General features: G+C 34.6%; 1 protein-coding gene across 1 annotated transcript in view; it reads left to right on the top strand.

Moving 5' to 3' along the window:
* OTOG (otogelin) overlaps positions 1-16,774 on the top strand; it is a 91,632-nt gene extending 74,858 nt beyond the window's left edge. The window contains exons 44-56 of the mRNA XM_042882041.1: positions 569-781; positions 1,654-1,758; positions 2,050-2,160; positions 3,419-3,520; positions 3,979-4,077; positions 4,831-4,871; positions 6,009-6,084; positions 7,025-7,203; positions 8,387-8,491; positions 8,963-9,082; positions 9,887-9,932; positions 14,702-14,781; positions 16,037-16,774. Of these exons, the coding sequence (XP_042737975.1) occupies positions 569-781; positions 1,654-1,758; positions 2,050-2,160; positions 3,419-3,520; positions 3,979-4,077; positions 4,831-4,871; positions 6,009-6,084; positions 7,025-7,203; positions 8,387-8,491; positions 8,963-9,082; positions 9,887-9,932; positions 14,702-14,781; positions 16,037-16,237 (1,478 nt within the window). The 3' untranslated portion in view covers positions 16,238-16,774. The remainder of the gene's footprint in view (positions 1-568; positions 782-1,653; positions 1,759-2,049; positions 2,161-3,418; positions 3,521-3,978; positions 4,078-4,830; positions 4,872-6,008; positions 6,085-7,024; positions 7,204-8,386; positions 8,492-8,962; positions 9,083-9,886; positions 9,933-14,701; positions 14,782-16,036) is intronic.
* The last annotated feature ends 474 nt before the right edge of the window (positions 16,775-17,248 follow it).

Here is a 17,248-nt window from a genome sequence, read left to right as displayed (position 1 = left end):
TTGATGTGATTTTCCTCTTTATTATCTACAAGCTGGGGCTCAGATTCTTCACAATTAATAAATTCATGCCTGGCCTGATGTTGTGAAGATTTTGCATGTGTTATTCAGTTGAGGATTCAGGAGTTTTAGTAAATATTAGCTTTACAATTGAGAAAGGATTAAGTGTCCTTGTGACATAGCATTTTGCTTACTTTTCTGAGCTGGAAGATGCTCTTCAAAATGGTTGTTTTTGCTTATGCGCTCCATTATTGGAAGTATGTTAGTCTTAGCCCCCTTTTCACCTAGCCTTTTGCCAAGGAGTCCAACTACTGATATTAAGTGGCAATCAAAAGCTTTGTAACAGTGAATTATATAGTTTGAATTATTTATGTCTTTTGTTCTTTTTGTGTTCATTTATATTTATTCTCATTACAATTCTACTTGAAGACACCATATTGTGGACAAATACTTAACACAAATCTTAAAGATGCCATTTATTATAAACAAAATTGCATAAAGGACTGTAATTAATAATAGCTTTGGAAATAAAAAGGAATTACTTCAATTTTCTGTTGTCCTCATTGTCTAGCTTGTACAGACAGCTCAGGAGCACCTCATGCGATAGGTGACATCTGGAAAACATCTTTGAGTGGATGCTGCGTGGAAAAATGTGTTGACACTGAGACTATTATTCCAGTGGAGTACGACTGTTCCGATAGCCACAATTTTGACTGTCAGAGATTTGCCGAAGTGGTCTTGCTTGTTCCTGGTGATCAGACATGTTGTCCTCAGAAGATCTGTAGTGAGTATTCTTTAATGGTTAAGATTAGATTACAATTGTTCTTAGACAACAAAAGGACTGGGCCCCAGGCAGCCTGGTCTGATATTAAATGTGGAGGCTGGTGGCCGTGCATGCGGCAGGGGAGTTGGAGCTTCATGATCTTTGAGGTCCCATCCAACCCAAGCTATTCTATGATTATGATGCTCACTGAAATACATGGATAATCTTTCCTGTGGTTTGTTGTCATGTTACCTTATTTTTGAAGTGAATGGTAATTATCTGAATTCGTAAGTTGTGAAGAAAACTCTGAAAACTTTATATCACTGACTCAGAATCTAGTGGGATTTATCAGAGAGGTAGGAGGAGGGGACACATTTTAAAAGGAGTTAAATAGCTCTGTGATTATTTGGTATGCATTTATTTATCTCAACAGTACAGTCTAGTGATACACTTTTAACATCCAAATACAAATCAGTGATGTAAGTAATGACTAGAAAAAAAAAAGATCAGATGTTTGTGTATGTGTTTTACAAATTTAGCAGTAAAAAGGATATAAAAGCTTTTATTCATATTTAGGTTAGAAAATTCATCTTGAAAACAAGCTGCAAAGGGTTTTACTCTTTTTGCCATCCGGGTTGATATAGTTATCATGAATTTTCCACTGGAATTGCAGTTTTTAAGTGGAGTTTCCAAGACAACTCAACTGTAGCTTGATTTTTGCCTCAAGAGAGTGAGGCTAGACAATTCTGAACATAATCTGAGGGGTTTTTGCTAATTTGTTGTGGTTACTCAGAGATTTGTGTTATCAGACTGCAAATACTGCTTGCCACTACTCCATTTATAAATGCATAAAGTAGTTTAGATGTTTTTTTTTCTTTCCTTTTATGAAATAGTTTGTAATCAGAGCCTATGTGAACCCCTAATCCCAGAGTGTAATGGCTTGGAAAAACTGGTCACTTACTACAATGAAGAATCCTGTTGTCCCAACTACGTTTGCGGTAGGTGACAGTAAACTAAATAGATCAACTTGTAAGCAAAAATGAACTTAGTATAGAAACCATTTTTAAAATGTCAGCTTACAAAATTTTCTTTCATCTAAAAACTCATGGTTGGAACACGCCTCAGTGCAGACATAACGGAGTCCTGCGTGCAAGGATCAGGCGAGAATGTGTGCGTCACTCTGTCATAGAAAGTTCTGTAGTACTTCAGTTCTCTCATTTCTTACTGATGCAGCAATACAAAACGGGAATGATGTACATAAATAAACAAATCTGTTGTGCTTGTTTCAGAATGTGATCCAGCAAAATGTGAACCAATGGAGCACATGCCAAGCTGTCAAGAGGATCAAACACTTATTGCTGCTCGGGTGGAGAGTACATGCTGCATATCCTATATCTGTGGTATGGAATCTTGGCTGGTTGAATCTCTAAGAGTTTTAATGCATGCAATGATATCTGCTAAAACTTAGCAGTTAAGATTACTCGTACTTTCTTGAGCTCTCCCAGCATAGTAAGGCTTGAAAGTGGTTAAGGAAAAGAGCATTAAGTTTATAGGACATAGGTAATGACAACTACCATCAAGTGTCATAAAGTGGCTTTGTGTAGCTGAGTAGTATTTTTAGGTCAAGTAGAAGATTGATGATGTACTACATGAATGAATGATTTGCCTTTGATCTTGGCCTTTGAGAGACTGACCATGCATCGTATGCGACTGTGGTTGATTGTTTTCCCTAAAGAAAGACTGAAATTATATATGCTCTGGCTCTCTGTATCCTGTTGTTGTATCATCTATGGCCTATTTTAACTTGATGGTAAATATCCGATATAAAAGTATTATGCAAATTTGTTCAATTTTCTTGGGATTTGGTCCTTACTAACTTAATATAGTAATAAAATGGCACTTTTGGTATCAGTTTAGGAGTTCTATTTGCTATCAAGTAGCTGTTTTCTTCATGATATTAAGTTTATAATTATATATCCCATATGTTTCTCTTGAATGGGTTCTGTTTTTGAACATAGAATTCTGTGAATCACAGACTGATTCATCTTGATTAGCATTTGTGTGCAAAATTTGAACCTTAAAAGAGAACAAGAGAAGTCTGAAATAAACTTCTGTCATTTACAGTATTTAGGAAGCACTGAACATGTTACAGTAGTGTTCTACCTTTGACTCTTGTCTATCCATGTAACATCCTTCTATTTCTTTTTTTGATATAATGAATCTTTGAACTGGTATTTACACAGAATATATCTGCTGTGATTTTGACGTGTGTTTAAGTGGGAGGATAAAACCGGGATCACTTTTAATTGCCTTTAATTGAGGATCAAAGATACTGTATTTGTAGCAGAGGAAGCATTCCTGAAAATAGGTCTTGATTGGAGAGAAAAACCAGCAAAATTTTTCACAACAAAAAGTGTGGAGAGAAAGTCCTGTTCATTATGATCTGACACAGTTACTATATTCATTATTTTTTTTAAGCAGATGACAAAGAAAAGGCAAGCTGCACTGAAAATTAGCATCTTCTGTATGGGAGGAACAACTTTACAGTACATCTGCTCTTTTTAATATGTCTGTGAGGAACTTAATGGGCGTGTGTTTCTAGGCAGTGATGAAATTTCTTCCTGTGTTTTAGATTTAATTTTTTTTTTTTTTTTCTAGCATGTGGGGCTTGCTCTGATAAAATACCCAAATGTCAAGAAGGAGAAGTTCTTATTGTGGATGACAACACTACAGAAAGATGTTGCCCTACCTACCAGTGTAGTAAGTTTGACTTGATTTTGTTATTTTAGGTAATAGAGAACATGGCAAATTTTGTAGCGTGGATGTTCAGTGCAAAAAAAAAAAAAAAAAGGTGGATTAGAGATACAGCTTCACTGCATATGAGCAATCAATCATCTGCTTACTCTTTTAAAACATCATGTGTCTGAAGCATAATTTGAGTATCTGTATCATGGAGACAAACTTCATACCCCAAATTCTGGAAATATTTAATTTTGGCTTATTTTATTAAATATTTATTTGGCTGTGTTAAATATTCACTTAGGATAGCTGTGTTCCACACTACTGATGGCTAACACATTTCAATCAGCAGTCTATTCAACTAACATGTTTTCTAAAGGTTTCATTAAATAAACCATTTAGTATCTCTTGATTCATATTTCTACTCATCAAAATATGACATCCTTGTTTTTACTGGACTTTCTTTTCTTTAATTCTAGTTTGTGAAATACATCGTTGTCCTGAATTCAAATGCATGCTAGGCATGTCTTTGGTGGAGGTATGGAGCCCAGAGAAGTGCTGCCCCTTTCGGACATGTGGTAAAATGACTAATTTTCATTTTAGTTGCCTTAGACAATAAAACACAAGAGCTTTTGCAACTTGTATTTAAGTCTAAGACTTTATTAAATACATGAGCCAATGATGATGTGATATGCATACAAGCCAGTTCTATAAGGGTGACTTACTCATGAACAGATGAGATTGTAAATCATCTCATGGTAAAGAGTTTGAATCTGCCTGGTTTGTTTTTTTTTCTTGCTTCATGAGGATGATAGCATACTGTAGAACTTGTCCATCCAAAATGGGTGACTTCCTACTTTGGCATTTTCTTAACAGTTAGTAATTTATTTATGGCTTAAAAAAAAAGGGTGAAGTGTCTATGGGTCAGGAATTTGCCAGTTTACAAGGGTGGCAGTGCAACTGTTTATTATGCACTAGACACAATTCTCCATTGCTTTGTGTTGTTTATGAAGACTGTCAACACTGCAAGGAAGCAAGAGGCTGCAATGATCATATTTTTATCAGTATATTCAGACAGACTGTAGATGATAAAGCACTGCAATTTTTTCTAAGTGGGTGAAGGTGGTCACAGAAGCTGGAATTCGTTTTTATGGTGGATTAGCAACCAGACATAATTCTGGACTCCCCAAGTTATGTATTTCAAATAGCTGCAAAGCTTCTTCAGTGATGACTCGAAAATGTGGAGCTTCTTTTTTCTTTGATGCTCTGTTTAGAAGAAATGGTATATAGATTTTTTTAACCATTGTTTCTGTAATTGTTTTTTGTTTTAGAATGCTCATGTGAAACGATCCCCAAACCTCAATGCAAACTGGTATGGAATCTATCTTACCTGTCAGAATTCTTTTATAATTTTCTCATGGAATCAATCAGTATTTTGTTAAAAGTTAAACGTGGAATGCTGTGTCATTCTCTTTTATTGAAATTGTTTTACTAGAAGCTAGGTCACTTTTTAAGAAGTCAGATTTAAATGTCCTGCAGAATAAAATGACCGTATGACACTGATATTTCTTCAGACTTTCTTATTGCCTGTGGCCCCTGAGTATTCATGGAATGGAACTACTTTCATGCTTTTGAAGACATAATTTTGTTCTTCATTTATCGTACAGTACATCAGTGTTTTGTTAATCCTGTTTGTCATAGTGACAAATAGTCAATACGTGCTTATCTGTAGCACGTACTCAGATCATTGACTCATCACAGTGTTTTTTAAGTTGTATTCTACTGTGACTTGTTCTGCACTACAAAAGTGCTTATTAGCATTATTGGGTTAGGTTCTCAGTCAATATCAGATATTTTATCCAGGAAACAATGCTGCAAAGGGAATAATTAATGAAAAATCTAATTGGAAACTCTCTGGATACTGTACTTACATTTTCTTGAGGGTTTCTAGTTAGTAAACTTCAAAAGGCTTTGCAAATGATGTTGTTGTTAGTACTTCCATCTTACAGATGAAGAAACTTAGGCACAAGATATTACAAGGTATTAGGAAAGTCTTGATTTTCATCTATGTAAACCAGTAAAAAGTACAGCCATACAAGCATAATACTACTTGTGTCTGTTAAGTCAATCCATGCAAAAATAAACTCCATATTGCTTGGAGAGTTCTGTATAAAGGCAAGCTACTGCATTTCTTTTTTTTTTTTTTTTTTTTTTTTTTTGTCTTTACAGAAAGATTTTACAGAAATCAGAAAGACTTTACAGTCTTTCCTGTACTGACACAGATAACAGCTGCTATTTTTCAGATGTAAAACAAAAATAACAAATATAGTATTTGCTTTTCATTACTAAATTAAATATCACTATGGAAGAGCGAAGTGAATTCTAAAGTAGTTACTGGGCATCAAGAGATACTGCTACTTGAATCCCAGAGGAAAGATGTCTAAAGTAAAAAGATACAGATGAGCAAACTGTCATTCCACTTCTCTTTTTTCTGCTTTTACATCCACAGGGACAGAAACTTCAGATAGATGAACAATTTCAGAACAGTTCAGAAAATATATGTAACTGTGTTAAATACAAATGTGGTAAGTCCAGAAATAATCTAATTCAAAGAAATACCCTTTCAAGTGTAAAATAAAATTAGTAGTTATAATTTGGATGTTTCAGCTTTGCACATGGTACATAGGAGGAAAGAATTGACTGACATAATTCACAAATAGCAGGAAAGGGCAAGAGAATAGGATCACTCACTAAATACTTGGTTGATTATAGCCTATCCTTGGATTCTGTTAGTTCCTGTTGCAAAGTCTGTGCACAGAAATAGTAGACAGAATTTGGGAAATGTTGGGTGGTGTTCACTGAGCAGTCTGTGCATGAATGAGCTGGATGGAGAACTCCAGCAAGAGACTAAAATCCATACTTGATGTCTAGGAGTAGCCCCATTAGCCCATTTTGAGGTTACTCGGGAACTGGTTAGATACGCTTACGTGTTTTATGTGAACAAGGAGCTGGTATTCAGTGCCATGCAGAGCTCGTCTTGGAGCATGCCCAGTAGTGCCAGAGAAAACTAATTCTGTGGGGCATGCAGCTGGCTGACAGTTGAGACTGTCTTTGCATAGATTTCTGCAACAAAGATGCATACTTCTGAGCTAATTGTGCTCTATTCCCTCCATAATCAGTGGGGAGAAATAGACATTTACCAGGCACAATTCTTCTTACCATAAAGTAGAATTAAAGCTAGTTGAAGTCTCCACTGTCAATTTTGTGGTGCTGCTGATAAAATGTTAAATTCATGAGGAATTATGTTTGAAGTAATTTGGCAACTGTAGTGAAACATTAGGCTATTATTATTAGCAGTTTATATTTGAAAATCTCTCCCATAATTCTTGAATAGGTAGCTTTTTCCATGCCTATTTTACTCTTTGAAGCATTTTTATTTAATATTTTGGATACCAAGATAATTGTACTGAGTTTGTTGGTGGTTTTTTTTTTTATTTTTTTCTGTGTGTGCTTTTTTTCTTGCAGTGAGAGACAAAGTTTGCCTGAGTAATGAGAGAGGTGTGCTGCTGCCTGGACAGACAATTGTGGAACACAGTCTAGATGGCATTTGCCATATTTCTTACTGTACAAATGTGATTGATCCTTCCACTAAGTACTACAGAATAAACACTTCTTCAGTAGCCTGTGCTGTCAAGTGCAAAGCTGTAAGAAATTCAGATTCTAGATGTGTATATTGTGACTGGTGTTTTTAATTACTATTTTTTCTTGAGTAGACTGTAGTCATGAGAACAAGATGGAAAAAGTAACTGTGAGACCCTCCCCCTCTCCCCCTAGTGATTTACTACCTATCTTGGATAGAAGTTTATTGAAATCTCTCTCCCTTCACTGTTTCCCCAAAATATAATCTGTTTATGCTGTCTTTGTTTCTGCATGTTGAATGTCATAAATTCATGAAGTGTTTTATTACGTGATTTACTCTCTCCCTAAATTACCCATTTTGATGAATAATAAGTACCATAAATGGATAAAATACCAGGTGCCTGGCTGAGGCACAGAACAGATACAATTAAGTCATTAATAACCACACTATTACTCCTCTTTAGAAAGACAAGAGGACCTTATTTGATGTTAATTTTCTTAAAACTGCAATTGTATTTAGGGAGAGTTGAGCACTAGCCCTATGGAGAGATGGCTTGAAGGTTTGGACAGATTTATTCTCACTGAGAATAAAGAAGGTGACAAGCTCTGTTACCATCTCATGCATTTGAACGAGCTGCTGCAGAGACCCAATGCTCAGCAGGGTCCCAGACAGAGTAGCAGTGGACTAAGGGACTAATATCATACTGCCACTGTGAATCTTTAGCTTTAGCTGTGTTGTGCTGGCACAAATTGCCAGACATAGCAGCCATTAGGTCAGTAAGAACTGAGAAGAGAATAATCAGAAGAATTTTAAATGCGATGAAAACATCTACATTAAATTTGGAAATGATATCTTGGTAGTTTTTTTACAAACCATGATACATAACCATGGGAATATTATATGGATTAGTTTTCAAATTATGTTTTTGTTTGTTATCTAATGTGTAAAAAGTTAAAATTTCAATGGTTGTTGATGTAAGTTGTCAGACTAACATTTAGAAATTATAGAAAGACTAGTTAATTCTCTGAGCTGGATCTTCTTCTCATTTTAGTTAGCATCAATGGTATTTCATATTTTAGAAAAGGTTCCTGAACATACAGAGCATACAAACACAAACTGTGTGCTTTGAAAGTTATTTTAAAACTGTCTCTAAAATAAAATACCCCTAATAAATCTGCCCATTACTTTAATAAAATGTCAAGTTGCTCAGTAGTTTCATACAAGGAATAATCTGTTTATATTGGCAGAACCAAGTCTATCAACCTCCAAAGGATTTAACAACTTGCTGTGGTAGCTGTAAGAACATATCATGTCTCCACACTTTCAACAATGGCACAGTTTCCAATTTTAAGGTAAGTTTATAAATCCCTCAAAGTATTCAGAAGTTAAAAAAACAAAAACAAAAACAAAAAACAGATAATACTATACACGCATTCCCAAATAAACTGTGCAAAGAAGAGATACTTTTGGCTAAATACTAGGAATAATTTTGCATTTACTCAACATTATTTTTTGGAGTGTCAATCATGTAGCTGTCTACAAGGATTAAGGAATTTTGATACTTATTAATTATTATTATTTATAATTATATATTATATATATAATTAATTTTGATTATTGGAGAATAATAGCTTGACTATTTTAGAACCTCCTTACATGATCTAATAGACTTTAAAAGAACTTTAAGGTGCATCCAAATCATATTTTGCTCTATTACTTTTGTTTCAGACAAAGTTTTATTCAGTGGAATTGTATAATAAATATTTGTAGTACTGTTTTTTCTGAGTTGCTGAGTATAGATTCTGTCTTAACATTTTTAACAGCCTGGTAGTACTTGGATTTCAAACTGCATGAGGTATGAATGCATAAACACAGCAGTCGGATCAGTTCTGGTTGCATCTTCAGTTGGCTGCCCACCCTTTAATGAAACCGAATGTGTAAAGGTCAGTGCTTAATACATTGCTTACATTCCACCTATGATTCATGATTTCATGAAAAGATTAACATTGACAAAGGACTCTCTGACCTCAAGAAGGGAGACGTTTGTAAGTTCTTGCAATGCCTGGAGTTTTATCCAGATATTTGAAGATGAAAAACTCTAACTATACATGTATAGCATGCCACCAGACTCCCCATTTACACAGCTGGAAATGCTGCATTCTCAGAAGGTATTTTCACTTCTCCTGGAGGAGAACATCAAACTAGTTTTTCATGCAGCTGTCTGAACTTGGATGATTTTCTGGGTTAAATAACTTTATAACTGACTTCATCTGTAGCGATTTATTATGGTGGTAAGGAACGTTGAAGAACAGGAAAGATTGTCCAAATATCATTAAAATTTTCAACATTCAGACATAAGGCTTTTGGGACTAGATTTGCAGGGGAAGCAACAGTTCTTTTAATTTGTGAAATTATTTTGGACTAAGTGCCAGCAAATGTATGCAGGGAACCATTCCATTTCACTCGAATTCTACATTTACATGGTACACAAGCAGGGAGCAGTCCTAGAATAACTAGGTGGTTATAGTTCTTTGTTACTGATAACAATGGATTGGTTCTTCAGAGAGAATCTTTTGCCCATGCAAGGTTATAAAAATATATTTGTATTAAATTTTAAACTTCTATGAAATGTAAATTTGTAGAGCTTTCCTAATAAAGACTTTCCTAATAGCGAAGACATGCAGATATACGTGAACAAATGTTTGAAAAAATTGACTTTTTTTTCCCCTGTCATCTTTCTTGATCAGGTTGGAGGCTATGTTGTACCATTCCTGGAAGGATGTTGCAAAACATGTAAGTGATTAATGAAGCTCACAAATTTCCACTTATTGAGACTCACCAGACTGTCTGATCTGTTGTTACTTTAGAAATATGTTTGATTCCTTACTGCCTCGAAGCTTGATTCTGATCTCAAAAGATGTGCTCTTCTCAATCACATTTATGTGAATACTAATTAAGCTAGTGCAATTAAACCAGAAAAAAGTGGTTTAGCACTGAAGGATTTACTCCAGTGACACACACTCTGGCTGGCCAAGTCTCTAACCTTGGTATCTTGAGTACTTTCTTCTTCTCATGTAAAACTCTTGAAAATAATTTATTTATTTATTATTATTTTTATTTTTATTGTATATATATTTAATTATTATTATTTATTTATATATTATTAATATACTGCCTCTAATGCTACTATATTTTGGAATGTGCCTTAAAAAATGCTTCAGCTACATTCACATCTTCATATCTGGCTAAAAAAAAAAAAAGAATTTATCTATGCTGTTTGTAAGTTAACGCTGTAAATACTTAACTAATTGTGATGTAGTCTTGGATTCTGTTAATAGACACATTTCAAAAGCTTTCAAGCAATGTCTTTTAAAATAACTTAGAAAAAAAAACACCCTTACCTGATACCAAGATCTGTTTTTATGTCTATGAGAGCTAGTAAAGGGGTTCTGGAAAAAGTAAAATAATTCTTTACAGAATGTTTTCTAAATTTCATAATTCTCAACTACAAATCATGGCCTAAGTACCCTTTTTCTTCATGTCCTGGTACATAAATATACGTAACTGAGGCTCATGCAGTGAATGAGCCCAACACCTAACCTGTAGAAATTAAGTTCTAATTCTTGAAGTTGACAACCTTAAAAGCAGTGTAAAAAGAGATTTGTTTTACTGGACAGTATTACATTATCTTTTTTAAAAGTACAAAATTCTTATGCTATTTGCGTAAGTGGGTAAAACATTGACCTAAGAGCTAAGGATAGGAGATAAACTGTAGGAGAGAGTTGGAGAAATGTGCGAGTATTTCCTACTGGTTGGGGTAGGACTTGATCGTGACTACCAGCTATGACATTCAGAGTTACTGCAATGAGGTATACGTTGTGAGTCAGGACACACTTTTTCATTTCATTTATTGCGTATTACGCGCTGTGGTACAGAGCTTCTTGAAATTATAGATTGCTTTTTTTTTCTGCTCCCAATTACTGTAAGGTAATAGTTCTACATCTTCATGATTGAAGATGAAAGATTCATCTTTCATTGTAATGGACCTGTGCTTTAAGCACTTGTTCCCAGTTCTTTAGCTGACTCTCGATTGGCTCTTTGAGATCAGTTCTTTGAGATCATCTGACATTACTGTTCAATGCGTTACTAGCCAGACAAGCCAATTTCTGTACAAAACTTATTAACACAGCTAAAACTCTATTAAGCTGATTCTGATTTTCAGCAAGGCAGAAGATACTACTAATATATTTAGGAGGGATCATAACCACACTCTTAATTATTTAAGACAAATTAAACTTTTTAATGTAGGCAGAATAGAAAATTAGTGGTTAATAGAAAATTAACCACTTCAAAATAGCCACTGACTTTGGAGATTTGCTTTTACAAGTATATTCATGTTATTGATTTCACAGCTGTTTATAGATGGCATGGCCAGTGAATCATGTAGTTAAGTCTGACTCAGAACAAATCTGGCATGAGAGCTATCAGTCAATTGTTATTGTGTGAGACACTTTATGAGAAGGGTTATCAGCATACCATTTTCTTTTGAAATACTTTATGATTAGAAATCGTTGTGATGTTTGCTTTCATTTTAAAAAATGAAGTCCTCTCTGTAAGCCTCAAGAGTTCCACAAAAACCCAAAGAGTTTTTTTTACCAACATGGGTAGGAAAAAAAAAAACTGTTTCTTTCTCGCAGTCCCAGAGAGCAGCTTCAATCTGGGATACTAGATAGTCTTAATTATACTGACATAGATCAGAAATAACTTTTTTTAAGATACCTGGGCTTGAACCAGTTAAACAAATAAAAGTAATAGAGCCATGATGTAATGCAGCATTCTTAGCAGTATGTTTGAATTGTTCCTGGCTTTGACATTATGCACTGCAAATAGTACACAGACTTTTTAATGTTGAATTCCTTTCTCAACTATGTTGAAATCTAATAGCTTCAAAGTGTTTCATATTGATAGGGAATCCTTTGTAACATATAAGCTGTTCAACATGTAATATTCTTACCAGGTTCTTCCGTGTCAGTGCTCCTCCCATTCCCTGTTAGCCCAGTCACTCCTACAGCCTATGCTAGCTGTAATAAAGGTACATTTTCCTGAAATTAGTAGAATCAACCCAAACAGCATCATTGTTGATTTCCAACAATGTACTCCCTGATAGGAGCATCAGGCCTTATGTCATCCGGTTATACCAAAAGCTGCAGTGTAGTAGAGCTGCTTATGGTTCAGAATGGCTCACGTTGTGGTTTGGTTTTGTTTTTCATTTTGCACTGCGTGGGCAGTGCATTGTTGTTAGCCAACAATATACTGCTGGTAGTAAGCACTCGCATAGTCTTTAGCTTGCTGCATGTGTAAATTATTGTCTTTGAAAAACGTATGCTAATTCCATTATGTGTATGGTGCTGTAGAACATAGACACTAATGGCTTTGCTTGTTAAAGTTAATTGAACAAATAACTTTTTTGCATATGCTGTTTCATATAGCTTTGCCTACCGTGGCATATTTAGTAGAAGCAGCTCATTTCTTTCCCTGCTGTAGTAGGGGGAGTTTACTGAAAATAGCAAGCCTGTGCTTACTCCATGAAAACTGGAGATTTTGTTTGTTGTGTTTAATAGAGGATGATAACTTCTAGAGTTGTAAATGGTATGAATGCGGTTAGCTTGGCATTTATTTTGTGACAACATCTCTCTGTATTTCTGTAAGAAAAACAGTGTTGACTGTAATTTTGTACGTTGCTGAGTGACACATTTTTCATTAAACTGCGCTCCTGATTCTAGGAATACTCCATTGAAGTCTGTATTACTCCTTTAAATTGACATCACTTTAAATGACAGAGCTGTTGAATCAACTCAACATGAAAAAGAAACTCATTAACACAACCCATACAAGAAAATTTTCACGTGTTTTGAAAGGCTCTTCAGAGAAGAGTGTTCCATAGTCAGAGCTCATTAAAAGCCACTGGACATTAAAATACATACATGGAAATACTTTACATATTTATTTCTATGTGAAATGTGATGCAGTTTTGCTGTAGCCCAGATGAAGTCATAGCCACAGCTGCACTGATTTCTGCATCCTACACACCATGTGTAATGTAAGAGAAGAAAGTACATGAAAAAGACTGAGAAACGTAAAACAGTGGTGAGTTTTTTATATTCAAAAGTATTTTTTTCTTCTTTTCTCAATTTCTTTTTTTACCTAAGGAAATATAATTCAATAATAGTTGAGCACTAGCAGCTATTTCTGATTGTAGATGTTAATTTCCTTCCAGGAAAGTTCATTGCTGTCCTTTCTTTCAGATTCTAGAAACGTATGCTATGCCTAGAGTCAGTAGCAGGTCCTCAAGTCCTCATGTTGTTTGAAAAGTGGAGAGAAAAACAAAGAAAAAAGAAAGAAAGAAAGAAAGAAAGAAAGAAAGAAAGAAAGAAAAAAAGAAAGAAAGAAAAAAAACACACCCCCAAGAATTCACAAAAAATATTTCTCTTTTGGAAGCAGTTTAACCTGATTTGACAGTGATTAGAGCAGGAAACTGGATATTGAGCATGAAGATGCAATAAAACTCTGTCACACTTCAGTATTAGACATTGGTAAAACCAATGAGTCTTTAATTGCCCTGGCTTTTCTGAAGCTAACACCTTTGGTTTGCTTAGCTGAAAGAAAATGCAGTTTTCTAAGTAGAGAGATGTGGGAGTGCATCGTGCTGTGTAAAGTATGTTAAACTGTGGAAGCTTTTATAGTGGAATGAACTATTTGTTTTTCTTGCAGATCTTCAATGTGATGTGATTTCTTCAACATAGAGAGGATCACCTTGAGAAAATACTGTGCTTTCTGATTTCAGACAACTGAATTTTACACTGAACTTCGTTGCTTTTCTTCAAAATGCCCAGGATTCTCTCCTTAAGTCAAGTTTAATTGCTTTTATTTCATTTCTTAATATCTTTTGTTATTTCATCACACACTTTGTAAACACTTTTGTGAGATAAAATGTGAACAGAATGAAAATGAAAATGTAAATAAAATATTTAATTTATTCATCTATGTTCTTTTTCTTATTTAAAAAAAATATGCAGAATTTCTCCCCTCCCCCCCGCCCGCTCCCTCTGCTGAGCCCTAATTACTTTCAGATCCTGGTGTTGTGTTCATTTTAAAGTTTATTTACATCACTGGAATTTGGTTATTACTATTAAGGTTTGATTTATTTAATAGAAAATGCAGGTTATGCATCTTGAAAAAGCCATTTCACATGAGTAATTGATCAGTTTTACAAAATTTTGTGAAAGACAGCATAGACTTACTCTGTAAAAGGATTCTGAATGAAGAATAAAACTTTCAGAGATGCAAGATAATGGAGATACAAGGAGATGTATTTTAATGAGTGAACTAGAATGTTTTAAAAGCAGTGACTTCAATGCAGCTAATGTCACAAGGACTTTTGTAGAGATGTATGGGGTATATTCTTTGCCTCTTAACACCATAACACATTCAGGAATGTTCTTATCTCTGAAATGTTAAGAAGTTTGAGCTCATATTTTTTTCAATCAATACCCATTTTGCAGGTAAGGAAGATGGAAAATTCTGTAAAAAGGTGACTGTTAGGATGACTATCCGCAAGAATGACTGCAGGAGTAACACTCCAGTAAGTAAATAACTATTAAAATTTCTTTGATAATAAGAAAAATAGGGTGAAAGAAAACAAAAATCTCACGGTGCTACTGCCTGCATCTCTCTGTATCACAGAGATGGAAGTCTGTGTTTCCTTATATTATCAGCAATCATCTTCCCAATTAAGAAGAAAAATGAGTATGTCTCCCCCACTTTTGAACACTTCTAGGCTGAAGTTAATTTAGTGCAATCCTAGATCTCATCTTTCCCTACAATGCAATTAGTAGGGTATGATGCAGTTAACTTTAATATAACAGACACTTGCCAGTGATATACTGCAGTTGAAACTACTGCAGATGTGTTTAGTTTTCCGTCTGTCCCAGGAAAGTGCTTCAATGCCATCTTAAATGCCAACAAAGAAAGGAATCTTGGCTCCTGAAGTTCATCTTTAGACAGCAGCATGAGCATATTGTGATATATATAGGAAGAACGAGGCGCTATCTGTATGTCTACTGAATGATTTATGGTTGGAAGACACCAACCTCTTGCTGGGCAGTAAGGCAATGTGAGCAGTAACAAGAGTGCAGACGTCTTGTGTGAGATGTGCAAGAGCACCTGAAAAAGCTGTAATAGAAGAGTATAGCATAACAGCTGTAACCTCCAAAGTGACACTGAGCACGTTTTGCAGACTGAATTGTTGTACAGCCACAAAACTTAGTCTCAGTGTTAAGAAATGCATCAAACAGCAATGCAAAACCTGGTTACTGAACTTGAAAAAATTACGAGTTTTGGTGTCTTTTTCTGTCACAGGGCATCCTGCTGTTTTAACACAGTGATGATTGTTGGCTTTTTCGTTGTATTCCTGCTTACTGCTGCCAGCATATTAACACCACATGAGTATATTGCTGAAATTAATACTGTAGGAAGTTGTTGGGAACATTCAGTGCCATGTTCAAGCCACGGTTGCTATGAATACTTTTAAATTCAAAACTGAAGTTGTTTCTTTGTGTGTATTTATAGCCAAAACTTGCTGTTACTGAAATCAACAGGAAAGTCATCATTAAGCTCAATGAGATGAAAGTTGAGACATATCTAGGCAACATGCTTTAGTGTTTATTTATTACTCAATTGCAGTGGAATTCCATAAGAGGACAAAATAAATACCTACTTTTTCATTGCTTTGCTGTTGGTTTGGGGTGCCTAATTTCTTTAGACTTTTTTTTTAGGAACTCCTAATATTATTTCCTAATTGCTTAATTTTGTTGATGTTCTTTATATTTTTTTACCAGGTGAACATTGTTTCATGTGATGGAAAGTGCCCGTCCGCAAGTATATATAACTACAACATCAACACATACGCAAGATTCTGCAAATGCTGCAGGGAGCTTGGACTGCAGAGACGAACTGTGCAATTGTATTGCACTAGTAATTCAACCTGGGTCAGCTATTCAATCCAAGAGCCTACAGACTGTTCTTGCCAATGGTCTTAAGAATAAATAAATACAAGGAAAGTAAACAGTCCAGCTGCTGCTAGCATAAGATAATTTGAACGTCTGTAAAAAAAAATTTACCAGCTTAATGTTAAAAGATAAAGGAACAAAAATATTTTTGGACTTTCCTCTATTTCTAAAGAATGGGTTTGCATCATTTTTGTTGGGATTTGTCTTCACTTCACAGGCATTATTTTAAGAGTTCTTGTGATATGTGCCAATTTACAAGGTGATTTATTTTTGAAACACCTCAAGGGAAAGAACACCACCTATTTTGTTCTCTGAGGCTGACCCAGTGCTCTGAGGCACCCATTCCTGTTTTAAATCATTGATACATGGGTATATCTAGCAGCAGTCTACTATTTTGAATGCATTGCAATGCTGCAGATACATTCAGTGTCTTCTAAGAAAAAATGATTGGACAATATGAGAAGAATTTTTCAGTTCAAATCATCTTCCTAATGCAAAATAGAGTATGAATGGGAAATGAAGATACAGATATTATTTTTTAATCAGGGAAAAATTCTTGCTATTAATAACAGTATGCAATATTCCCTGGTAATAATTTCAATATTTTGTAGTGTATTTTATATTGTAGTAAAAAGTAGTATGGCCAACATGTAATGTATAGCACAGACAGACAGTTTTAAGTTAGTCATCAGTAGTAATGTTTTCTTTTTTCTAAACAATATGATACAAACTGAAAATACAGAGATTGAGCAAATAAAAACCATTTTACATTCATTAACATAGCTAATACTTTAAATGAAAATGGGCATCTTACGAAATATTCACAATATTTCTTTAGCAGAATGAACTGTGTTTTACACCAATATTAAAGACGTGAAAATTCATTAGGGAATTAAAAAGCAGGACTATTAGTTTGTCTAAAAGAAAAATGTAAGTAGAAATACTTTGTCATCAATATATGTCAAGTGTTTGATATTGAAAATGTACAATTATAAGACTTGGAATTTCAAAAGCAATTCTGTTGATCAATTTGAACAATTA

Source organism: Lagopus leucura, unplaced genomic scaffold (genome assembly GCF_019238085.1).
Source record: "Lagopus leucura isolate 7727_CA_CO unplaced genomic scaffold, USGS_WTPT01 Super-Scaffold_100033, whole genome shotgun sequence".
NCBI classification, from domain to species: Eukaryota; Metazoa; Chordata; class Aves; order Galliformes; family Phasianidae; genus Lagopus; species Lagopus leucura.
This window is presented reverse-complemented; position numbering and strand designations above follow the sequence as displayed.